Source organism: Epinephelus fuscoguttatus, linkage group LG1, assembly GCF_011397635.1.
Source record: "Epinephelus fuscoguttatus linkage group LG1, E.fuscoguttatus.final_Chr_v1".
NCBI classification, from domain to species: Eukaryota; Metazoa; Chordata; class Actinopteri; order Perciformes; family Serranidae; genus Epinephelus; species Epinephelus fuscoguttatus.
The window spans coordinates 10,099,122-10,125,696 of record NC_064752.1 but is presented as its reverse complement, the minus strand read 5'-3'; the positions used below and the strand labels follow the sequence as shown (position 1 = coordinate 10,125,696).

Genomic DNA, 26,575 nt, shown 5'->3' with positions numbered 1-26,575 from the left:
TAATTTGAAGACATAATTGATACCTGAAACAGAGTATATCCTACTGTGGTATTGATACTTTTAATTTAATAAAAGATCTGAGCACTTCTTCCACCACTGTGACCTGCCGATCAACACCATCCATAAAGAGACTATTCTAGCATGACTAAAAACACAGGTGCACTTCAACATTTCAGTAAGATACCTGAAGAGCCTGATCCTCCAGCCTCCACCCCCTCTGCTCCTTCTAAAGTACACTGCATGTTTACCCTGGGAGGTTTTTGTCATTTGTTTAAGTTGTATTAAACGTCAGAACTTTAGTTAAACCTGTATTTCCAGCAGTTGAATTTAGCACATGTTCTGTAGGCCCACTTTGTTTTAAAGTACCCTGGAGTCAATGTTGAGCTTCCTCTGTCTGCAGAGTAACTAATTACTTTTTAGATGAAGACACACAAATATGATCATCTTAAAAAATATGATAAATTGCAGATTAAACCAATAAAGCAGTTAAAATGAGCTCCACCACAACTGCAACATTAAAATGCTTCTTACATGGATCCAATAGCACCGATTCAACACTATGAAACAGGGTCAGGGTCCGTTCTGCTGCCTGCTGTGTACTTTTAGTTTTGATACTTTTAAGGTCTAGTGTGCAGGATATAGTGGCATCTAGTGGTGAGATTGCAAATTGCAACCAAGCATAGATTTTAAATTTTGTTTCTATACATTAAAAATAGTAAAACTGACTTGCCAGGTCGATTTTATGTCATTAAACACCACCTACATGTTGATAGAGTGATTTTTTGTAGTTGTCAAATGCAGTAATTCTACAGACAGTGCCAATTTGACCTGGTAATCCAGTGATTTATATATTAATCGCAGTTGGTGATTATTTAATGTATGCCTAATGAACTGTTGAACAAACAGAGATCTTAAGAGCTTATTTTTGGTTTGATGGATTATTCTGATAGATGCTCTAAACCAGTGGTTCCCAACTGGTTCAACCACAGGGTCCAGAGTTCTCCTTAGTTATTAGTTCAAGGTCCACACAGTTTAAAATATTCACCTTCATACTTGTGCTTGGCCATGTCATTAAGCTAGTTTGCTGTCTCTGTCAAGTAGTTGCCAATTATTCCCTCACTCTACAGTAGGAAACAGCACTTTAAAATAAATACTCTGTGCCAATAATTCACTGTACTTCAAAATAAAGTGTGTTTTTTACAAACTTGACATGTTTGTGAGTCACCTGTGGTCCATTCAGAATGGACCCACAACCCACCAGTTGGAAACAACTGCTTTAAACTGTATTGTAAACTGTATTTTGTCCAAAACTGACACAAAGAGGGGCAGCTGACTGACTGTGAGTAGGTCTTAGTGAAGTCCTCAGGCATCCTCTGAATGAGCTCAAACTTTTCTCAGATTTTTGAGCTATTTTTAGCTCCAAACTGCTTTGTGAATTACTCTTTGACCAAACTCAGATAAACTTTTAAGCCTTAAAGGGGAACACCACCTAAATTTAGAATTCCAGTATGTTATGCCCATGTCTAGGAATGTTCAATCAGTATTTATGAACACGTGCTGCTCTCTCTCAAAGAGCCAGAAACCAGAGAAGTCTCAAACTTGTGATGTCAGAGTATAAAGTCTGGAGCTGCTCCATAGACAATTAATAGGAGCTGGATTCTGTGGAGCCACAGAATGTTTTTTCTTTTTTATACCCAAATTAACTAAATTCTGTTGAAGTATTCTCAGACCATTTCCCTGGGTGCTCTCAGTGTCATCTATGACATCTTTCCCGATTTATTGTCTATGGAGCAGCATCAGACTTTATACCTTATGACAGGGGTTTAGTTCCTGGGCCACATACAGCTCAATTTGATCTCAAGTGGGCTGGACCAGTAAAACCATTCCATGATAAATAACCACACCTCCAAACATCTCCCTTTCTTTTGGTGCAGAGAAGCTCAAATACACTCTGATAATATGCAACCATTTCCAAAACAGATGAACAACCTGAGATGACACAAACTATTCCTTGTCTGTGTAGTAATGCTGGCATCACAATACCAGACTAAAGTGTCTGGTATTGAGGAATCAGGTTAAGTTATTCCCTGCTTTACAGACCATTTACAAATCTAAACTTTTGTCAGTGAATTTGGGAGAGAGTTGTCTATGTTTACTAATATTTCTGAACTGAATTTTGAATACAGGGAGAGTTGCCTTTTAAGACATTTTATAAATCCGGCCCCAGATTCTTTTTCCATCCTTTATAAATCGACATTTGTCAGGATCTATAGATGAGTACAGGTTTCCACACAGAAACACAAAGCAGCTTATTTATAAATCAAAAAATGTTTTAATACGTATAAAAACAACAAGAAAGACGAAACACACACACACACACACACACACACACACACACTATCAAGACACGGGTGTTCTATACATGATGAATCCTACAGAGACAGAGGACGTGATTTCTACGTGACAACTTTGACTGCTTCACGCTCTCTTTGTCGCCGTCTGTCCAGTGATCCAGGCTGAGGAGTTCTCCTGTGTCGCTGTGCTCTGGTTGGGAGAGGAAACAGTTCGTCGCATCAAAGAGGCTGCTCGCTCACAGTCTGTACGTATGACATCAGGCTTTGTGTCCTTTTTGTTTTCGCCTGTTGGCGGCTCCGTCACCATTGTACACAGCATTTATCAGTCCATCCCTCCGATGTCGTGTTGTTTGTACGACTGCGAAACAAGACTCCCTGCAGAGGAACACAGAAACTGTTAGACACATCGTGGACAATAAGACACTGTTTACACAATGTTCTCCTATGAACTGTGGTACATTCTCAAATAATAATTATAAGAATCATGACCGAGACAAATAGTTAAATACTGGTAGAAAAAAAATTGGGAAAATTACCTGCACTCTAAAGTCTCACGTGATAAATACAGTACAATAAACTGCATCCTACTAAATCCATCTGTACAACAGCAGCAATTAATTAAAATCTTTACTGTGACAATTTTGCAATCGCTGTTAAGCTACTATTAATAAAACTTCACACTTCCTGCAGATGTTTTAAGCTTTTAGTGTCCTTTCATGTGAGACACTTGTGCAGAAAGTTTCATTGACAGCAGGTTAACAGAAGAACAGCAGAGATGTAAGAGAAGAGAATGTATTAAATGTGGCTCTTTTATCTTCAGATTTCTAAGTGGCCTCTAGAGCTACACAATATGAGGAAAAGAGCTGATATGCAATAACGTTAGATATAACAATAACGATATTAGTTGTGATAAGTAAACAGATATTTAAGTGTTCTCAGTTCTTGACTCAGACTTGCACAGTATCTATGCTTACTTGTATATACAGTATATATACTTATATGTAATTGGGTCTTTACTATTTGAGAACTTTACTGTTAATTTCTTCTCTGCTTCAATCGCCAACACCTCTCTGCTCTCAGTGAGCAAATACCACTCTCTTTCTCTCTCTGACGCTCAACTACTCTTCTAAGACAAGTCATGTTTCTCAACATAGTCGTATGTTTTTCTTCAAGACGCCATGACTGCCCTTTTGCATTTCAACTCATCGATCACATTTCATCTATGAAGTAAACATGGCTGCCTGTGTCTGTCTTCCCACAGCGCTCCCTGCTCACACAAAGACAGACACAGGCAGAGCAAAGTCTCAGAGTATAGCAGACATTAACATCACTCGCTTTTTAATTGCTCCGGTTCATCAGGCAATCCCTGATGTTGAGCCCTGCCAATAGCGAGAGCTCTGGCTGATCGGCCAGAGTTGACAGCATGGCGTGCATCAGACAAAATAGCACCAACAGACAGAACTTAATTTAATACTTTGTTATTACATTCAGGGTGCAATATTGAAGTCTTTTGCAAGGTGTTTATCGCATAAAATGATATCATGAATATTGCGCAATTGTGTAGCATTTGTGCCTTCAATGATAAAATAAGCAGTAATGTTAGAAATGTAAGACTAATCTTGAAGTACTTAACGTCTAACGTGCAATACAATCATGCTGCAACCTCTCAAGCTGAAAAGTGAAGCGACCACAAAAATGCCAAGGAAACACACCCACTCTTAGCTTTTAATCAGTGTCTTAATACTCAAACTATATAGTTTATAAAATATAATATAAGCTGCTTTTTTTTTCAAACAGTAGAAACTCAGGTTTTTGATGGGCCGCAGGCCCAAAACTGCTGCCGAGGATTAAGCCTTATTTTTTTTTTGGCTTGATTAAAGCTCTATCATAAACCCTCATGTTAAAATCCTCAACTTTACAGCAATAATAAACGTGTGTACAGCCTGGTACAAAAAACGGTTCTCGTCTCTATAGCTAATTCCCCCCATAATAACAACTGTACAGGGGTGAATTTTTATATAACTTACACATTTAAATTTTATTAAGGCTCAAAGTTTCGCATAATTAAGGGCAGGTCTGCTTTGAGCGACAGGTTGTCTGTGAGGCATCACTACAGTCTTGGTCAGCTTCTTCACAGCTCCACCCTTTGCTCAAATATGATCCAAAAAACAAAGATGGTGATGGCCGAGATGTCATTGTCAAGACTTCAAAATGGTTGTCCACAAATTGATTACATTTTCTGCAGTATAGATAGTCCACGGATGATGTATTAGTTCATCTGATGCTGAGAAAGATCAGTGTGCTGTTGATATGCATTGGTATAATTTTTAATAATGTAGTGCTGTACATAATGGGCTATAAATCCTTTATAGCTGACATACACATATATACTGCGCACCTGCTGTTGGGTGACAGAATTTTTGGTTGAAATTCAAAGTAGGATGAGTACAGACATCGATATGGACTACATAAACATCCGCTGTTGCCCCCCATCTTTTTGACACACAGAAACAGAAAAGACAGGACCTGAGCAGCGCTGCTACAGACACACGTTCATGTCGCATAACAAGCCCAAGGAGCGAGGTGGGAGTGGGAGCAGGAGGGTCAAAGGCCAAGCAGGAAGTAGATGTAGACTAGCCAGCTAGCCCGCAGGGGAAACAAGCGGCACCATCCCACCGTTAGCCACGTCAACACCCATCTGCCAACTACAGTCCAACTTCAACAAAAATCAAATTATGGCAAATTAGTTAGAGTGATGCTGAGGTTAGCAGAGGTTATACAGTCATAAAGCCATAGTCTGGGAGGGACACAACTCTGAAGGTACAAGAGGGGTCACTGTAAAGTCAGCTACTGTGAATATGTCCAACTGTAACAAAAGGACAAACAGCTTGTTCCTGATCACACAGCTGTTCTGGTCTTATGTGGATTATTATTCAGAAAATTTCTACTTTTTGATTTCAAATTTTGTTAAGGTTATGTGGTACTATGTTATCCTACAAGTCCTGCATGTCTAATTAAAATACTCTTTTAACAGCCTGCAGAGTTTCTAATTACAAGTTTGCACTCCATATTGTTCACAAATAATATTTAACTAAAAAGCTGAACTGTAATCTGTATTTTCAGTATAAAAAGTGACTGGAGGAAACACCTGCAGCTGAAAGATCGGCCTATTTATATTACTGTGTCATTAAGTAACTTCATGGTTGGAATTTCACTCCCAACAGTTCAGTTGTATTATCTGTCTCTATATGTGAGACAAGGTGCCTTTGTTTCAGTACACACCACAGCCTTCAGTACACAAACACACAGGCCCACACATGCTACAAACAATGGGTTCAACAAAAGGTATTTTCCAGACAATGGGGGGAGATTTCAGCGAGAACGCCAGGTATTTAACTGTAAATCATAACATCTCAGAAATACTGCAGCTACTGCGAGAAACAACATTAATCTTGTCGACTGTAAAATAGAGAATAAACATATTTATCAATACTTTGCCTTTAACATGTTGACTACAATAAAAGCCAGTATTTAATAAGCAGCAAAAACTACCTGAACTGTAATTAGACTCAATAAAACCTGAACAGCTGCACAATAACATTAATGTAGACTGCAGCAGTCGGTGTAAATCATAAATAACAATTGGCAGAAAGAATCAGATAAAGAAGATGAGTCATCCCATACTGAAATGTGATGTGTAGAGATAAATGGAATAGATATTCAAAATAATATTTCATAAATGTAATCTTGAAATACACAGATATTTTAAGGCCGTATAACTGATCTCCATAGCTACAGCAATATGTACTTAAACAGGGAGTTAAGAGGCATCAGTACTTCATTATTGCCCCATTAAAAAAAGCAAATAAACCTGACAGAGTATGTTTTTCCTACCGAAATGTTACAGGAAACGATGTTAGTCACTGTTTGTTTATTAACTCTAGTTACAGTTTGGACTAATAATAACAACAGGAACACTAATAACTGGACCAGATCTACTTCAGTGAAACATAGTTCTGATACTTGGTGCAGCTGTGTTCCAACCTCCAGACTGTGGCTTTACAACATGCAGGTCTCTGTCAGTGAGCTGTGTGGTTGGTTGGTCTAGTGGGTGGGAGGGGGTGGGGGGATGGGGGTTTGTGTTGGGCGGAAGCAGTACAGGGAGACGAAAGGGTTGCCTTGGAGACAGACCGGGCTGGTGAGGTGGCAGTCAGACTAGCAGGGCCGCAGGACTAGCAGAGCTCCCCAGACTGAGCAGCAGCAGGGGCGGTGGCATGCTTACCTGTGGCCAGGACCCCCTCTGCCCTGCCCTTCATCCCTCCTCCTCCTCCTCCTCCTCCTGAGCCAGAGCTGCCCAGGGCCTCCATGGGGAAGGAGGGCCGTTCGCCCCTGTAGGGCTTGGGCCTGAAGGGGAAGTCTTTGTCTTTACCTTTGGAGCCTTTGGGCCGGCCTGCTGTCTTCTTCTTGGACTTGCCATCCCCCTTCACTCCCAGTAGGGGGTGCACCTCTACAGAGACAGAGACAGCATGGAATCAGATTTTCACAATAAAACAAAAGACATCCAACAATTGGGACATACTACTTGTCATGACACTGCGCCTTCAACTTTGACCCTCTTGCTCGTATATCCATCTCAGTCTGTAGCATGAAATTTGAAGTGAATGGTTGGAAATGTCTAATTAGATTCATTACCCCAAAGCAGACAGCACACAAGTGCCCTGACAGTTTTGGTTTGAGATGCACAAAATACCAGAGGGCATTTTTAACATAAAAAATACCTTTCCTATTTAATACTTTTATTTTAGGAAAAGCTAACTTTCAACCTGCACAATTTAACGAATACTTATTCAGTATTTTAGTATCTGCTGGTAAGAAAGCCATCACAAGACACTGGCTGCTTTCTGATGTTGGCTAATTTCTGTATCTGTACTAGAATTGGCTCACAGGGTATATTCATCATTTCCACTGCACTGTTTCCATCACTACAACAGAGCAATGTCACGCTAACACTTGGTTAATACTGTTTTCATTCAGTGTATTTGCATCTACTTTGCCTTTTCCTTGATCACATGCAAATATTTACTCATCAGCACTACACGCAAAGCACAGCTCAGGTTGATGGGAATGTCGTTAGGTCTGCAGGAATGTGGTGCTAATCCATCTTGTACATGTTGAAATATTTTACTGCTTTAGTGAAAAGTTAAATGCTATGGTGGCCCTAGAGGAACAGTCAGTCGGCATCTCTTAAGTTATCAGGATTCATCCTCTGGGCACCATAAATGTCTTCATCGAATTTGAAGATAAAGAAAATCAATGCCCCTGCCAGAAAATGTGCATACATCAACAGGACCCTGACACTGAATCTTGTGAGTGCACGTTTTGTTGTGTTCCAGTCTCTCACCGTCACTGGGCACCCCCTGCAGCTCAATGGTGGTGGTGCGAGCCTTCTTCTTGGCCGGGCCTCCTTCCGACGAAGGCTGCCGCTGCTTCTTGTCGCCGCTGGCTAACGCGTCATCTGGAGTGGCTGTCTGGACCGAGGCGTCCGGCGGGGGGCCGAAGGGGTTTTCCTCTGGATCTTCAACCTCGGGGGCGATTGGCAGGTACAGCAGGGCCTTGTAGTCCTCCAGCTCCTCGTCACTACACAACACACACAGATAGAATGTCAAGAATGTCAGAAGTTAAATAGTTCACACAGGTTTGAACAGTCATCTTCTCTACAGTGCTGAACGAGCACTGAACTAGTTTTTTATTGACGATACATATGATTAAAATGGCTTCATGGATGAGATCAGGATGATGTGGAACAGATCAGAGGGGGAAGATTGTTTGCACTGATGTAGTGAGCCGTGTTGTTGATTCTCACCTGCTGCAAAAAGCAACTATGGGGTCAACAGTGGTGACATCCACTTCTTCATCCTCTGCAGCGTCTGCACCTGTAACACAAGCACAAGTTCATGTCTGAGGCATCCAGAGAGAACCAGTGAAACCAGTAGGACCAGTGCATCTGACAGGTTAACAGCTGATGGTCACTTTCTAAATAGGGCTGTTGCAGTGAAGGAATTTCCCTTTCAGTGATTATTACCGCCCTTTCTTGGTGTTTATGCAAATTACTTAATTTATCCTGATTTTAGTGCTTTATAAATAAGCTTTATTGTCAGGCTATTATTAGGCATATTGTTGGTTTTTAAATGACAAGATGACTCAGTTTTAAAACAAATTAAATACTTGTTCATTGTTAAATGCAGAAAACAGAAAGGCAATGGGGCGCAGCGGTTTTTTCAGCTGAGAAGCTTTGGTTGCGTCTAGTTGGTATAAGGGACTTCTCATGGCCGATACCGATTCGATAACAGATACTTAAGACATTTTTTTATTTTAAAAAGAAGTCCATAACCGGTGGTGTACACACACCTGAGGGTAAGAAAGGCTAAGATGAAGTGAGAATGATTCAGAGTATCCCCGGAGGTAAAACTGTCAGTACTAGGCAGAGTACTTGTTCTGAATGAAGAGAAGACTGAAGCATGTAGGGAGGGGGAGAGAGGGAGAGAGAGAGAGAGAGGGAGAGGGAGAGGGAGAGAGAGAGAGAGAGAGAGAGAGAGAGGACCTGCAGCTCTGTGTAGGTTCAGTATTAGTTTCTTCTCCATCGTTGTTGTTGGTCAGCAACGTGATGGTTGGTCTTTGTGGTATCTGTCCCACACCACCAACCCAATAGGACGGCTAGGTAAATAGTGACAGTGAGCATTTTACCCAAAGCTGAATATTTTTCAATTCTCAGCGACAACAAAAAGACAGGAAATGCTCTGCCCTCAGAGCAGAAGAGACGCTCAGCACCTCGTCACGCTGCTGGCATTTGTAGCATTGTGTAAATATGCTCGCATGAAAAAAAGAAAATACATTAGCATGGCTTGTCAATAGTAATGGTGTCGCAGTATTGCAGGTTTTGTTGGGATTCATGCAAACATGTGTGATACTGAGATTATTTGTGATATGCAGAATAATTGGGTTACTACTGTCTTCGGGAAGGGAGTACACAAGAAATGAATGTATTTTACGGTTTTGGATTAACAGGAAATGCATCAACCGAAGTCTGACTTTAGACTACAACTACAAAGTTAATCTTAAAGAGGAGACAGAAAAATGTTCTCCTAACAATTTTATACTTATTTGTTTGGCTGACATGTATCTGGAGTCGTTCCACCCCATTCATGGGTTATTTTTCATGTTTCCAAGCTGTGAGTAGCTTCTCAAAGTCCTTTGTGCATTGAATTGTGGGACAATAATGTCCACTACATACTTGCCATCCAGCAAGTGGTTTTATTATTATGAAGTACAGAACAAGGACATATCTGAGGTATTGGGTGCAAACAGAGCAGTAGGGTTTTTTCCTGTACGATGGTGAGGAAACAGCTTTCCAACATACTAATAAATACTCCTTTAATCAGCCTGTTGTAAAAACAGTGTGTGAAGTTACACCATAACCCCCAAACTCCACCTACTTCAACCAGGATTTACAGCCAATGTCAAAAATGAACAAATGAAACCCATAACAGGCCCTCTGTGAGCCAGCTACAGAGTGAGTGAGTGTGTGTGTGTGTGTGTGTGTGTGTGTGTGTGTGTGTGTGTGTGTGTGTGTGTGAGAGAGTGTGAGATTTATCTACCTGTCTGCTCGGGTTCACTCTTATCTTCGTCCTCAATATCAAACTCAGACTCTCGCTCCTCATACTCCACGTTCTCATCCAGCTCTTTAAAGTCTGGAGCAAAAGCGCTCCAGTTTTCCTACAGACAGAAATCAGTTACACATTATCACACCAACGTACTACTTATCAGCTCAGCTGGTAGTGGCGCTTCATTAAAGGCCAAATTCACACATTTTTTTAAATTATATGGAACATGGAGCCAAATAGGAAACATGAGAGATTAAAAACTGAAATAATTAATCTGTGACGATGTTCATGTACTTCCAGCGTTTACTGTCACTCTCAACGTACCACTTGGTTCTGAGCCCAGATGGACACCACTCCACTGGAGATGGAGGCGATAATTGGACGGACAGGATGCCACTGGACAGAGGTCAAAAGTGAGATGGGTAAATTATCTGATTTCAAACAACACAGCGTCTGAATATAACTGAAAATACATAGACAGAATTGTAATGTTTTTGTTTAAATTTCTGCTGAGCCAGAATCTTAGTTTCAACATCCTTACAGCAACATCCAGCAGCAGCTCCCCTCTGGTTCCATGAAGGATCTTCACCAGGTTGCCGATGCTCTTCTCCCAGATGTAGAGCGCATGCTGCCTGGCTGAACCAGCCACGATGTACTCACCATCACCTGAGAAACAGCAGCGTTTCCACGGAGTCCTAAACACAGATAAGACAGGTGGAGGGCATGAACAAACAGAGTTCAGAGGAAAAGAAACTTTCCAAGCAAGTGTTAGCCTCAGAAAGTTTGATTACAGGCACTGACATTCTGCCAATTCCTGCAATATCCTCAGCACATTTTTTTACATTAACACCTGCCAAACTGGAAGACAGCTTTAAAATCATGTCACTGCACTTTCACACATAATATGTTGAAATACCTGTTGACCAGGTCCTGTAGTTTCTGCATGGGTTCAGGTTCACCATCTCGGCCACAGGTCAGTATCTCCCTGCCATCATACACCCTGATGATCCGGTCTGCTGTGTTTATGAGGAAGCAACTGTGCAGGAAACAAGAAAGCTTGATTAAGCAAGGACAGACTTTGAGACGCGGAGGAAAATAAAGCACAGGAAGAGCTCTGCTTTGAAAATTGGGGCTACATCAAATTTGTTTCTTTGCTTTCTTCTGTGGATCCTGTGCACACAATGTAATATAATGTAATACAAACAGTTTAATCAATCAATCAATCATTTATTTGTCACATGGAATTATACAATGTAAAACGCACTGTAATCAAGTCCTTTTTTTTACATCTTCTTTGAACGGCTCTGTCCAGGATTTAGCTAAGTTTCGGTGAATCAAAGGATATTTTAGTTCCAGATATCCAAGTAGAAACTGATGCAGCACTGACATCGTCCAGTTTGTTTTCCATCACCTGTACAATTGTTAGCAGGGTGCCAGTATGCTGGTGCCCATTTCTTTTCCATCTTGTCTTTGATGTTTACATCAGAAAAGCTTGAGTGGAGAGTTAATTTCCTCATCCCGAAAAAGTGACTCGCAGCCACACGCCATCACCGTCCAAAGCCAACCACAGAAAGCACCATAACACTTGCAAAGTAGACATAATGCAAAAATTTAGTGGAGCTGACAGTGAGGTTAGTGGTAACGTCCCTGCTTATGTTGTGGTTCTGTCTGTGTGGGTTGGGTCGATTTCCTCATTATGTTCTACCCGGGAGCGGCTGCTGAGTAAAGGGCAATACCTGTTGTAAAATGCTGTATACACGTCTGGTCAACTGGCTCCATGTCAAACCTGTTTGGACATTTTTACACCAGCCCAAACTGACTGGAATCAGGCAACAAGGAGAACCCCAAACAAAGTAGAGCCTAATGTTAAAGGTGTAGATTGTGTTCATCTCTCCAGGGTCTGTTGCCTCTCACCTGCCCTTGCGTGCAAATTCAATTGACTTGATGGCGGTGGTGTTGCTGGTGCCAGTTGTCACTCTGAAGGAAGCAACCAGCTCCTGAGTATTTGTGTTCAACACCAGAATCTGCAACAACAAACAAGACAGAGACATTATTAGAAGGAAGAACAGCAAGTCTGGGTGTTCTTTAACTCTTCAGTAACTGATTTGTTCATTTATCTGCTAGTGTCTTGTTAGATTCTACCACTGAAATATTCTAATTCTTACTTAGAACTTCAAGCACCGTGCTTTTTTCTCCATAAAAATTCTTATTTACTCATGATGTGTTTAAGTGCAGTGATGTGACTTAAAGGTGCACTGTGACTTAAGTTTTGTCTGACCTTTCCTTTAGCATTCCCAGTGTAGATATATTCCCCCCGTCTGTCAAAGGCAGCCACCACGTTCAGGTCTGAGTCGTCGTCAACAGGTAGGACAACATGTTTTGAGTCTGACAGAGTTAGCAGGACCGGGGCTGACTTCATGGGACACACCAGCACCTTGTCCCTGAACACACAAACAGGATTCCTTGTTAGAACAAAATAGCAGGATGTATCCTAACTTAACTTAGGACTAATAACAAACAAACTGGCAAAATCATGTGAAGTCAGTGCTTTTCATGGTGTATCTGACCAACAGTGGAACCTCATAATTTATTAGATGTAACATGGACACACAGATGCTGTCAGGTCACTCACATGTCTCTGGGGTGGCACTGCAGTTTAAGGATGGGTGAGGGGAAGCGGAACCTCTGGTCACAGTCTCCAGTCAGGACATCCCACTGTGAGACTATGTTGTCTGTGGAGGCACTCACCAACTTGTGGCCGTCTCGACTCCAGCTGCACACACACAAATAAATAGCATTCTTTAATTCATCATTAAAATGTTACTGGACACACCATGCGGATATAGTCTAAGAAAGAGCAGGCGAGGCAGGATAAAAAAAGAGGATGTGTCTGAGTGTATGTTTGATGTGTCTCACCATAATGAGCAGACCGGATGGATGTGCGCGCTGATGATTTTGGCGATGCCCCGCGTGAGGAAGTCCCAGATGACAATGCGACCGTCGTTGCAGCCCACAGCCAGCAGGGTGCCCCAGCGGTTGAAGGTGCAGGTGAGCGCCATACTGATACAGTCCAGAGTGCCATCTGCCTCCTAACAGCACACACAGAAACAGAATGAAACACAGAGTTTCATCAGTCCAGGAGTCACACATGCTACCTAAAGCAAAAGATGAACCTCCATATGTATTAGTGTTTTAAGTGCACAATTATTAACCAGGATTTTTATCAAGCTCATGTGTACATGAAAAAGCTGGTGACTTACCTCTGGATAGTTTTGCCCGAACGATTCTAGGAGAGGAGTAACAAAGAGACAGTGGTGAGAAACATTTAACGACAAAGTAACATTCATACAAGATGTACAGTGAATACTTCAGTGCCAGTTGGCTCAGAAACACAACACAACCTTTCTCTAATTTAATTTTAATTTACACGACACAGATAATCTGTGTGGTACAGCAGAGTACTTGAGTCAAGAATTTATTTATTTTAACAGATAAATTAATCTAAGATTAAAATCAGATATACATCACAAATATATAAAGAAATAATCTTGTGCACACTGAAGATGAAAACAGGAAACTTTAAACACTAGAGTTAAATATTTGCCAGAAAGGAAGGAAATGATCCATGGGTAAATTGTAGGGGTGTGAATCACCAGAGGATCAACAATTTGATATTATCACATTACTTGAATCAAAATACAATGTTACTGCCAGTATGCGCGCAAAGGAAAAATTTGTCAATATCACTTTTATCTCATAAGATTAAGTTTTCAGTCTGTTCATCTCACTTAAGTCATAAGCAGTGGACTGAAAAAGTGATTGATTATATTATTCTAGTAGGCTACCCAAAGTTTAATTTGTATTTGTGATATTAATAATTTATATAAGAAACTGATACTTGCACTATGTGACAGTATGATAGTGCCACATAAAAATATTGCAATATTATGCTGTTAAAAAAAAACACCCCACCCCTAGTAAACTGCGAGAAACCTTGAAGTTGTATCCAAAGTTTGAGCCAGTAACTCAAGAGAAAGAAATATATGGACATTACATAAAAAAAACAACGTTTGCCTAATATTTACATAGAAGAATAACTTAAAGATAACTTCAAACTTATCCTAGAGCAAAGTCAAATATAAGAAGAAAGACACGGGAAATGTGTGTATACTTATTTCCAGTTAATACAACAGCAGTGACAGAAGATCAGCCAATAACCTCAGTAGAAAAATTATAACTACGCTGCACATGTACAAATACTTGCGTTTTTCAATGGCATAAATTTCCACAAAGATTCTAATATTCTCCTGCCAAAAAAAAAATTACAACTTCACAAGTCTGAAGTTGCCTGTAGATTTGTAATAAGGAGATGATTTAGAGAAATGTTAGAGATTGTATTTCTCAGCTGATTCCCAATTATTTCACTGTGACATCGGGTGCTATACATCATTGTAACAGCCCTAACTTGGTATAAAATCAGTTCTCACATATGTAACTTGTTTTGGTTTTACCTAGATCTGTCTTATCTCAACTAAGAAAACAACACAGTGCCTGGACTTATCAACTTGTGACTAGATTAATAGTACAACTACACTGACTGTTTAAAACCCAGATTTAGACATTTCTGAAAACAAATATAAGAAATAAGATGTCGATTTTAAATAACACTTTATTTAGAGTTATCAAACCTGAGCTAGATTAGCAGATTAACGTTAAATGTTTTAAAAAGACTTCATTCTATTTGTGAAAACAGGAATCTTACAATTTCAGTGTATTTTTCTCCATTTAGCATCATTATTTTTCATAGCTCATCATTTGTCTGATCAGTGAAGTTACTCCCTGTCATGTGGACCATCAATGTAACGTTATAGTTTATTTATCCCTGTCATCCTCATAACGTTAGGAGCTTTGTGGCCTTGGTGGAATGTATATATAAAGACACAACACGTACACCAACGTATAATAACGGTCTGTACTGTCCCATAAGGAAATGTGATTCATATAGTGTGTAGCTAATGTATCGAGGCTAACGTTAGCCACAGCTAACATTACTATGTCTGCTTCCTTCAATATAACCAACATTTGCAGACCGATTTTAACTGTACTCAAGTGATACATTCAAAGTAAAACATTTAAAAGAAGTTCACAGTGCGACCCTGATACTTTTTAATTATAATTATTTGATTCATATCGGCTGCTGTTAACATGCTAGGCTAACGTACAATGCTAACCATAACAAGTAACGGACATGTTACCGATGTACGGAAAGTCCGGTTTATTAAAAACAAAGACAAAAAATGTTAATTACCGAGCAGTTCTAGATTCATGGTTTGACAAGTGGGAATCCAAGTTTCCTTAACGACTTGATTTGACAGATTAATTCACTAAAATTCACTCGTATTTACTTCAGCTGCGACCGCCCGAGACACTGGCGCCGAGCCTCCAGTAAGGACCCCAAACAACGCGTCATCAGATGTGCCTGAATCAAAATGACAACGGCACTAACTCTTCTTCTTCTCTCGTTAACCTGCACTGCCGCCATCTAAACTGCTGTTTGTCATTGATGAGGATTGAGGGTGTGGCGCAAAAAGGGGAGGCATGTCAAATGTTTTTATTTGGTTTTGGGGGTTACAAATTAAAATGATTGTATTTATTCTAACACTAATTAAAAAATCATGCACACGTTTTCTTTAAAGAAAATAAAAACCACTATTTATCAAAGCCAGAAACTGTAAAAACATATATTATCAATGGTCCTTGAACATATCATGATGGACAAATGCTTCCATCAATCTTAAAAAAATAAATCTGAGCTTAAAATACTAGAAGAGTTATATTTCATCAAAATTACTTTATTCTAGGTGTCATTTAAAAATTTGGCAAAAAAATGGTTTGCACATAAAGTAAGCAGTGAATGGTAAGTTTAAAGTTTTCTAGTGACTACTGTATATCAAGTTATACTGAACTGGGCTGCATGAAAATAAAAATAGTGTCATGAGGTGTGTGTGTGTGTGTGTGTGTGTGTGTGTGTGTGTGTGTGTGTGTGTGATATTTGATTATGGATTTAATGGAGCTTGTAGTGTGTAGGCTATGATTCTTAAGGCTGGATTACTAACCAGGGCCTGTGTATCAGTTTACATACAGTGGTTTGTAGATTTTTCCCTGAGGATCAATAAAGCCTTGCTGACATAATAATATCATTATTTATTTGTAGATTATATTTTTTGTAATTAATTTGAATATGCAAAGTAACCAAACCAAATAATGTAGTCAAGTTGAAGCATAAAGACACTAAAATAAGAGAAACACTCAAATAAAGTACAAGTACCTAAAAATGTACTTAAGTACAGTACATAAGTAAATGTACTTTGTTACTTTCCACCTCCTTCAGGGTCAATAGGGGCCCAGCATCATATTTAACTGTGGGGCTTCCTAACCAGGTCGTGATATTTGTGTGGCACAGGTAACATCTTTATTTTACGCTGTTGTAATAAGTGAATGAAAGTTGCTGCCAGCATCACCATGCAGCACTTGACCCTTGGCTCTTATCTGTGCACTTTACCTTTATGGCTTCAATCTATATGGGACTCTACACAGGCCTACATGGAGTGAGTGAGTGAGTGAGTGTGCGTGCAGCACGTACAGTATCAGTTTACCTGCCAGTCTCTGTGAGGGGTCGTTTAATACATTATTCAGCAGTACCACGCACATTCATGTCCTCTTCCTCTCCCTTTGACTCTACATCCTGCACCAGAAACATTCACACAGTCATGTCACACACAGGCAGTACACACAGTTCCTTCTCACTAAAACAACCAGTTGGAGCTGCTGGTGATGCAGGATCCGGAGCTGGAGCTCCATCAACCGCCCACAAGCAACTTCCTGTCTTCACAATAAAAGCCCAAAATAAATGATCTTAAAATGCGTTACAAAGATGATTTTTTTTTTAATCTCAGAGTTGCATCTTTTACTGTGAAATCAAACACCAGCCATTAAAGTGACATATCCTTGGTTTAAGAATAAGTGTTACATTTCTCAAAACAATTTAAAACTGTTTCAATCATGTTTTCAGTGGTGGGAAGCAACTAAGTCGGCTACATTTTCTAAAGTAGACTACTGTATTTAAGTACTATTCTCATGTACTTGTATTTCCAATTTATGCTACTTAATACTTCTCTTCTAAAGGGCAATTTTGTACTAGAAATAGGCTATTACTTGATGCCAAATTAAGTCAGATTTCTCTTTTACATGAAAGCAAAAAAAAAAAAAAAAATCAATAATCTTACCAAATACAACATACTGTTACAGATCAAACCAGTGTTTTCCAACCTTTTTGTTTTGTAACCTCTGTCAAAACATGGTATCGAGTTGGAACCCCTTGTAGCATTTTAGATGTCTGAGTTGTTAGTAGATCCAGCAAAGAGACATTTCCCATTTAAACTTTTCAGATAGTTTAATTTCAGTAACTGTTTGAGGCCCAAAACGTTTCAAATTATCAAATTATATATATCCACTATATCCAATTATCCAATATGTTATTAAACAAAGCAAGAATTCCACCCAGAGTACATGACCTTCCAGATTTATCTTATGACCCTTTGAAGGGGCCCGACCCCGAGGTTGGTGCAGCAGATGGATTTAAAAGATAAAATAAAATACAGAAAGAAAACTACAACCACATTCAAAACCATTTCACAATGAATTTTAAACTAAACAATTTCTGTTTGAAAAACTAAAATACATACCAAAATAAACATGACTGAATTGCAGATCAGAAATCTGTGCTGTATTTAGTAGCTGTAGTTTTATAGCTTTTTTTTCCAACTGGCACCATTTTTGGCCCACTACAAATAGTCACCTTCCAACTAATATTTGCTTTCTAACAGTCAAATGTGAGGCAGTGAGGAGTGGGTGTGGGTGGAGGCCAGTGACAAACAGAACCCTGATCTGTGTCTGGACACGCACTTGCCAACTGAAAAGACCAGTTTCAGACAATGATCAGACAGACAAGCCTCCAAGTCAGAATAAAAAGTCAGTTCATTGCAAGAGAGAGAAATAAACATAGATAGATAGATAGATAGATAGATAGATAGATAGTATATTTCTAACAGCAAGCCAAGGGCCGTCTAAAATCAGTCCGTGGGCCACAACTGGCCCCCAGGCCGGACTTTGGATGTGCCTTGCTTGGGGGAAAGTATCAAGTATTGTCAAGTCAAAAGGCTCAAGTCCAAGTGAAGTCACAAGTCATTGTTTATTTATTTTATTAGTTCTTATTTAATTTAACAGGGACAGTGCAGCTGCACCAGAGTTAGCCATATGCTAATTTTTATCTGTGGTCCCTGGGCAGGACAAAAGACACTGTTGCATAAAAAACACAATCACTAAATAGAATATATTCATGACACAAGGCTTCAGCAATAACAACAGCAACAACAATAAAACTACATTAACTATACCAAAGTGTTAAAGTCCAAGTTGAGTTGCAAGTCTTTTTAATATTGTGAATCCAAGTGATGTGACTCGAACACATCTCTGCTTTAGTTACTTCATTTTTATTTACTCCTGGTTCATTGTTCAACTCATTACCTCCACTTTTACTCCATCAGCCCCAAAAAGCTCCAGTGGTCCACCTCATCACTGGAGAGTCTTTTAATTTGAAGGCGTCAAACGGAAGTCCAGTGCGTTGCTGTGTGTAGTTTGACTGTGTGTGTACGTGTATGTGTGTGTGTACGTGTATGTGTGTGTGGTGAAGGCGCCACGTCGGCAGAACCAGCAGGGTGAAAAAGAGAGCTGCGTAGCTCCGTCTGTATCTGTGTGAGAGGAGAAGTTAGAAAGCTGCAGATTAAATTGATTAACGTGTTCAAACCACGAAGAAGAGTCACAGCTGCAGCTTTCAGCCTCCTCACACTGAGGAAACTAAACTCATTTATTTACAGCTGAGTTTGTGTCGGAAACAGAAGCTGCTCCTGTGTCAAGTTTCTCTGCCAGGTGTGTTTGTGGGAGAAGCACTGGGAACAATGGTGAAGGTAAGGACCAACCAGCATCCTTATTATTAATGTTACAATGTGTGGAAATGTGTCTCTCAAACTGCGTGTGAGTGCTGGGTTTGTAACAGCATGCAGGCTGAGTGAGGGCAAGTTTTTCAGCAGCAGGCTTCAGGAGTGATGATGTGGAGTTTGGAGATGATAAGAGCGGAATTTATTACTTGTATCACCTTCAGGAAATGTGGCTTCTTCCTCTCTGAAAAGTGCAGTTTTGTATCCAGCTACATTAAAACGAGGCGTCACAGCTTCCTGCAAATGTTACACAAACTCTGATTCAGCAGTGCCAAGTCCTCAGTTAAAAAAAAGTCCATTTCAACATTTAATTTGCAGCAAATTTGGCTTCCAAAGTCAACAGTGGCAACATTTGGCAGATAACTTGCAGCGCTGGTTTCTAACCTGTGGGATCAGGGCCTCTTTTTGGCTTACAAGAAAAAAATAGGGGGGTGGGGTGGTGGTTTGCAACATGATTCATATTATAGGAAACAGCATTTCTGTTTTAAAGTATGTGAAATATGCACTGATTTGAAGCCGCTTTGTGTTGTTTAATAATCAAAGAGCCATAGTGGAGTTGCTAAAACACATCTGTAATAAGAGGAAGGTTTGATCTGAAGGGTCAGAGGTCAAAAAGGTCGAGACCACTGATGTACAGAGACACAGCTATCAGTCAGGTGGATCTGCTGCTCCTGCTCACTGAGGCAGCCACCTGTCTAACCATGTATTTTATTAAATTATATTGTGTCAGGTAACATCAAACATGAGCAAAAGACAGTGGGGAAACCTGTAAAACTTTTTTAAAAGATATAACTAATAAAGATAGAAATACTACTCATCTTTAAGACTCCCAATTTCTTGGCTGACGAAAAGTACAAAATAAACTTGATTCTTATAAACATAAAAAGATTTGGCTGAAAAGGTTACCTTCCTTTTATATTTTTAAACATACAGATGTTAAAACACACTTGACTACTATTGAAAATTTAAACTAGAAAATTATAAATTGGATTATTCAGACATTTCAGTTTAACACCAGTTGTTTAGCAGAGCCTGAAGGTATTTGTTCTTATTCTTCTCTCTACATTTTATTTATTTGTTGTGCATTTGGATTCATTGTCACATTATTTTTATATTATGAAATATATGTTCTACAATTTATAATGAAAATCTGGAAGGTACATACTCTGTAATAAATAAATGAAGTTGAAATTATAAAAAGGGGGGAAACATGAGCAAAAGACAAAGGGAATATTATTCAGTAAAATGAAGAATGTATCTACATCTACACACACATAAATAAGTATACAGAGCAATAATGAAATAGTACCCTATGACAAACAGATATGGTTGAAATAAATAAGAAGGCCTCACATTTCAGCATCATCTTTACAGTGTGATAAATGTGTTGGATAATTACATGTTTCAGAATGACTCTGACTCCAGCCGGCGAGACAGAGATTTTGTATCTGTAATTGAGCTGAAATAAATAGATTTTCCTGCGCTGAATGACAGGGTTTGAAATTGTTTCCTCTTTTTATACTGTGAATATCACGAATGAAATCAGAACCTGACATGCAGAGCAACAGGAAGAGAAGATTCCACCCAACATTAATACAGTCTGCACGAGTCCCTGTGAGACTTTAGTGACAGTCTGTAGTCTATGTTTAAGACTTAATTAAAATTATCTTGAACATACAGCGCTGACTCAGACGTGTGTTCAGACTGTGTATACATATACCAAAGTGACTCCCAACAGGTGTCATCATGTGTAAGTAGAGCTGGTTTTACATGTTTAGGTATGAGTGTCATGCTGATGGAAGAGTTATGCTTTTTTGACACCTTAACTTGAGAAATATAAACAGGTTTTAAATACAAAAGAAACGACAGTGGTCACATGTTAAATGGACACTCCAGTAATTCAGTTTTGTTTGGGGATTCACATGAGACAAGTTTAAAAAATAATGGCCAAATTCTGTGCAGCAGAGGTCGAGATTTGCTTACTTCTTTTATTCCTATTTCGCATCAAGCTCCAAAAACACTTGGTCCTACATTTCCCACAATGCATCTGGATAGTATCTTTCATCAGAAGGACCCTGTCGGGAAACAGCCACATCTTTCAAACTCCACACCTCCAGTTTGTTAGACAGGCTTCACGAAAAATTGTAAATTGGTGTTCTTTAGCTTACACTGAGATAACCATGATGACGTCACTGTAGTCCCTTTTGTCCTGCTTCTTCAAGGCGGGAAATTCACACCATTGTTCCACCTCAGCGTTCTTTATAAAACATAAAGTCCCAAAATGAGGGGACAAAGTTGTCTCACCTTTTAAGGCAGCATCGGAGGTAGTAGCACTGCCAAAATGTAATGACATGCTATGCGTGCGACTCATCATGGGTGATCTGTTAGCAGTTAGCAGCTAACTCAAAGAAGAAGTACTGCGGCTGAAAATGTCCACAAATGGGGAAAACAATGAGATTTGCGAGCTCCTCACTATCAGAGCAGAGGATGAGATCGGCCGCCATATAACAGAGATAATAGATAATCGGTGTTGCCGTGTTTTGCCATTGTTATTGTTTAGAAAATGCTGCAGACACGTGTTTTATGTCACACTCGTTGCACTCCTTTTGATTCCATGATGCCAGCATTCTGTCTAAAATCACACACTGGAGCAGGAGGATGCCGCCATTGTCTGGTTCTGTGTAAAAATCCAAAGATGGCGTAAAGAAGAGACTTCGTTGCGGCCATTTAGCACAAGCTTATGATATCATCGGGGGCCATCTTACAAACTTGATGAAGCTCCCTCCTTAGTGCCCCTTTAAATATTGTCTTAATTATTTAGATACACTCTAAAATTTGCAAAATTATGATCAAATCAAATGATCAAAAAAGAAGTCAGTAAGATTATGAATGTGATATTTGATTCCAAATTTTAGTGTTTCAGATTAGATTCAACTGTACTGTCATTATTGAGACAATGAAATGCAGTTCAGCATCTAACCAGAAGTGCCAAAAGCTGTAAAGTGCAGAGTCACATACAGAACGTGGGTATGTGAGAGTTTATGTACACATATTGTTCACACACTTAAGTATTCAGGTTTGATACCCAGTCATGTACTGTAAGTATTAAAGATTGAGTAACACTGTGAAGGGTGCTGTATTCAGTGTGAAGTGATCTTGGGGGTTTTCCTGTGTTTTCCAGAATGTGAACAGCGTTACCGCGGAGCCCCAGCCCGGGACCAGCTTGGCGACGGACGAAGCTGAACCCACCGACAGCCAACCTACAGAGGGTAAGCAGAGAGCTCCCCAGGTGGTGGCTAAACGCTGAAACACCAGCAGGGAATATGGTGCAATCTGTGCTCACATGTTGCCTGCTGCTATTTGAGAAACTGTTGGTTTGTCAGGGGAGTGTGTGTGTTTGTGTAAGAGCGGCTGCAGCTCCAACCTGCTATTTGTGTCCCAACGCAGAGACACTTTGCAACAGTTTAGTCCCCTGCTGCTGCTCTTTGTAAACACCACTGTTGATAATGGATGAGGTATAATTCTGTTTTCAGTATCAGTCCTGATGACAGTTTACCCTCCAGGTGAAGTGTAGAGATCAGACCGTCAGGGGGTTGTTAAGAAATCCCAGATAAACTCCTGGTTACAGTTTGGCATTAACAACACCCTCAAATATCTACGTTTCATCTCTGCTGCTCCAAACTGAAATATCTCAACAAATATCTGATGGAGTGCAATGAAATTCGGTTCAGACATTCATGGTGTCCAGAGGATGGATCCTAGTACTTTGGCAATCCCCTGACTTTCCCTGTAGTGCCACTAGATGGTCAAAGTTTCACTGATTTAGTGAAATATGTCAACATCACATGATTGACTGGTAAAAATGTTTCTCCGTACAGATAGGTATGTTGCCCAGACATTACATTCTTTGTGTTTAGTGCTAATTAGCAAATGTTACCATGCTAATAGCAAAACTAAGATAAACATCACACCTGCTAAACATCAGCATGTTTGCATTGTTACTGTGAGCAACATGCTGGTGATGACATTAAGCTCAAAGCACTGCTGAGCCTAAATTCAGCCTCAAAGAGCTGCTAGTGTCTCACGAGAGTCTGGTTAAACTCAGCACAGTTCACACTTGAATCTCAAAACATCAGCAGCGAGCTGGAGGGCACCATGTTGGCACTTTCTCCCAGAAGCTTTAACCTGAGTTACAAAAGATGTGAGACATCAGTAACACAGGAGGACTTCATGTGTGTTACACCAGCTTGGACATCTGTCACAATATCAGTGTCCTCAGAACCAGCTGATGTCTCAGCATCACAGACAGCAGGGGGCAAATACGACAAATATAAGAAATGCAACAGACAGGTCTGGTGATATTTAATATTTGTCTAATATTTGCCAACTTGTTCGACTGTGTGAACACAGCCTCCCTCCTTCATTCCTCCAACCACCTTATTGAAAAGGTCGTCATTTTGATATTTGTGCATATCCAGGAACCTGTTGGTATCCAAGTTTTTCATAATGTTTAAAAGTAGGTGTGTTTCTCCTTCTGACCAGACAAGGGCTTTCCTTTTGCGCATGCATCTCTACACCAGCCTAAGAAGCTGTTGGTTTGTTCACAGCACATCCATGCCTTCTTTAAACAGGCAAGATGCTGTATGTTGCAGTTGCAAACTGCAGTGAAAAACGCAACTGAGATGCGTGCTCTAAAAGTGCTGTATACATGTCCAAAGAATGCACCTAAAACCCAAATAATACCGGCATATCCCACATGTCTAATCGGAATATGCTACATTTGAACAGATAACGTCACAGAATATCCTGTTTACATGACCCACATTAAATATCGAGAAATATTAGTGTGCATGAAAACACACCCGCTGTAGTTTATTTTGACTCAATCCCACTTACACTGTCCTGCTGTCCCAAATACTCACTGGAGCATCAAATGTGCATTAATCCACCGCTGAAAATAGTCCCCAACAAATATGTTTCCTTCTGTTTGATAAACATCTGCTAAAAACTACAGTGACCTGTTTTAGGAAATTAATTACTGAGAATTTTTTTCAAACTGACCTGACAATAACAGGAGGGTTAAGTGACATGATTAGAGAGGTCAGAAAGTATTGACAGAGTAACACATTGTTGAATTGAGTCTTTTTGTGGAATTTGCTGACAAAAAGAAACATGTAGAATAATGTTTTATCTTTTAAATAGGCTCCACGAGAAGTATACTGGTTCACTAATTTTACTTCCAGTGAAAAGTTAGATAGTTGGACAAATGAAGCACCATGGTTCTTAATAAACGCTACATGGCAGCTGTTTTCACTCTTAAAACCCTCAGGATTATATTTTTGCTTCGAATCTATGCCGTAGGTGAGTTTCCTATACCTGACATATAACTGCATGTTGTCGCAATGCTAGGGGTGGGTGGAAAAATCAATACAGCATAATATCTAGATTTTTGTGGCAATATTGTATCAATACAGAGACACCATATATCGATATTTTTAAATTATATAAATAAAGTGTGCTCAACAAACACTTACGGCCCATTCAGAATGGACCCACTTTTGGACCCCTCCCCACCAGTTGGGAACCACTGGAGTTGACCACTTGCGTAGGCTCTGCATAGCACCTACATGCAGCGATACATGTATGTTAGTAGAAACCACAATATAGACATTTTTCAACATATTAAATGGTTCCTTTGTTTTTCCTGTTGAAGTTTGCGATAACGCAGAAGCTGACAGGAAATAACCAGGGGCCAAAGCTGTTCCCATAGCAACAGAAAAGCAATGAAAAGCTCTATTGATGCTTGATGTATGTTTGCTTTGTTTTCAGATTCTGGTAAGGACCACGTGGTGGCTCCTCCCGGCATGATGTGGCGAGTGACCGGCGGCCTCTTCAACGTCACTAAGGGAGTTGTGGGCGCTGCGGTGGGCGGTGTGGCTTGGGTGGGAGGCAAGAGCCTGGAGATCACCAAGTCGGCGGTGACCACGGTGCCCTCGATGGGGGTGGGGCTAGTGAAGGGCGGGGTGTCAGCTGTTGCCGGCGGCGTCTCCACGGTGGGCTCGACGGTCGCCAACAAAGTCCCGTTCACAGCCAAGAGGAAAGACAAAGCTGAGTGAAGCGGAGGAGGAGGATGGTGAAGATGATGATGATTATTGATGATGATGGACTTGCCCCGCCCTGAGCCAACAGAGAGAGGCCACCAGCTGATCTCTGTCTGCCAATCAAACTCCACAGTGCCTTCTGATGGCTTTCTTGGTCTTGAGCATGAGTCTCGTCACCGTGCAGAGATCCAGACCTCGATGCAAACACACTTCACTCAGCACCGAAACATTCAGTAGTACTACGATACCATGGCAACCCAGAACTACCAGAAAAGAAACGCTGAGTCACTGAAAGCTCCTTGCCTGGCTTGTAGCGGGATTTGTATGTCTGGAAGTGAACATCTGGCTCCAGGCAGATCATACAGACTGGGATCCACTGCAGCACATGGTGGATGAATTTATGAATATTTTTATCTGTTTACAATCCAGACTGAGGCTCTCCTCTTTCTCCTCTTCTCTCTGTTCCAATCTTCTCATATTTACTGACATATTTCTGAATTAAAATGCTGAATTTTAGTCTCTTTTTTCCTTTTTGCGAAGGTATTGAAGTACTATTGAAATGTGTAAGTGACAATAGTTTGTGTTGAAAAATAAAAATGTTTCAGCGTTTTGAAGCGAAGGGATCAGCAGCATTCTTCAGTCTGCAGGCTTCACTGTGCCTGACCTCCTTTAATCCTTTGGATGAGCCCGGGGCGGTGTTTCACCCAGCAGCCTTGGATCTGCATGTAGGAACACTTCTCTGAATTGCATGTCTAAAGACTGTAGACACAATCACACCAACACTGGGCTCAGGTCTTTTCCACAGCTATGTTATTATTACTGAGATGTTTTGTTAAAATGCTGCGCTGGACCTTGAAATGTTGACACTTCTTTTTTTTTTTTATTAAGATTTAAGAAAGAAACCTTCAGCAGCATTTGGCGGTTGTTTGAGAGGAAGAGTGCCCGATGTTGTCTGAACTGCTCCGTCAGTAAAAGTTGAACTGTGCCTTTAATCAGAAGGCGAACACTGTGCTGCAGTGCAGGCAACATTCGTGAACGTTTATATGCAATACCAGCATTTCAATGCAACACGTGGAGTGAATGGGAGCTGTTGCTGACGGGACTAAACTATGTGAATGTCTTGGATGTGTTTTGTTTTCCCAGTATATCAATAAAGTAGTTTGGAAGTTTAAAGCTGCTTTGTGAAGTTTTCTTGGGAACAAACGAGTCATGTGTGTCCTTGAGGTCTAACAAACATTCATTCATTTTCTGTAACCTCTTATCCTGTTAGGGGTTGCAGGAGGGCTGGAGCCTATCTCAGCTGACACTGGGTGAGAGGCAGGGTACACCCTGGACAGGTCACCAGACTATCACAGGGCTGACACATAGAGACAGACAACCATTCACACTCACATTCACACCTA

The 26,575-nt window shown here is 40.3% G+C and overlaps 2 protein-coding genes across 3 annotated transcripts; one reads left to right on the top strand and one right to left on the bottom strand.

Annotated features, from left to right (window-relative positions):
• Positions 1-2,345: 2,345 nt before the first annotated feature.
• rbbp5 (retinoblastoma binding protein 5) lies at positions 2,346-15,473 on the bottom strand. 2 transcript variants are annotated; one of them, XM_049581071.1, is made up of 14 exons: positions 15,324-15,473; positions 13,276-13,301; positions 12,932-13,104; positions 12,648-12,788; positions 12,294-12,456; positions 11,930-12,039; positions 10,932-11,051; positions 10,557-10,710; positions 10,340-10,411; positions 10,010-10,127; positions 8,218-8,287; positions 7,756-7,991; positions 6,637-6,861; positions 2,346-2,729 (listed from the first exon to the last, which is right to left on the bottom strand). In XM_049581071.1, exons 1-14 carry the CDS (start codon positions 15,340-15,342, stop codon positions 2,677-2,679), a joined length of 1,680 nt encoding a protein of 559 aa, XP_049437028.1. In that variant the 5' UTR covers positions 15,343-15,473; the 3' UTR covers positions 2,346-2,676. The 2 variants fall into 2 exon arrangements, with proteins under 2 accessions (XP_049437028.1, XP_049437034.1); XM_049581077.1 differs by having other exon boundaries at positions 6,784-6,861.
• Positions 15,474-18,740: 3,267 nt separating this feature from the next.
• Positions 18,741-26,345, top strand: zgc:153675 (uncharacterized protein LOC768179 homolog). The gene is made up of 3 exons (XM_049584833.1): positions 18,741-19,041; positions 22,253-22,340; positions 24,901-26,345. Exons 1-3 carry the CDS (start codon positions 19,033-19,035, stop codon positions 25,185-25,187), a joined length of 384 nt encoding a protein of 127 aa, XP_049440790.1. The 5' UTR covers positions 18,741-19,032; the 3' UTR covers positions 25,188-26,345.
• The last annotated feature ends 230 nt before the right edge of the window (positions 26,346-26,575 follow it).

Excerpts from the sequence above, each read along its gene's own strand:
- rbbp5 (XM_049581071.1), bottom strand. Across the intron at positions 10,412-10,556 it reads AGCTGCTGCTGGATGTTGCT|TGGCATCCTGTCCGTCCAAT; the intron begins GTAAGGATGTTG and ends ACCTCTGTCCAG. Across the intron at positions 7,992-8,217 it reads ATAGTTGCTTTTTGCAGCAG|TGACGAGGAGCTGGAGGACT; the intron begins GTGAGAATCAAC and ends TGTGTTGTGTAG.
- zgc:153675 (XM_049584833.1), top strand. Across the intron at positions 22,341-24,900 it reads CGACAGCCAACCTACAGAGG|ATTCTGGTAAGGACCACGTG; the intron begins GTAAGCAGAGAG and ends CTTTGTTTTCAG.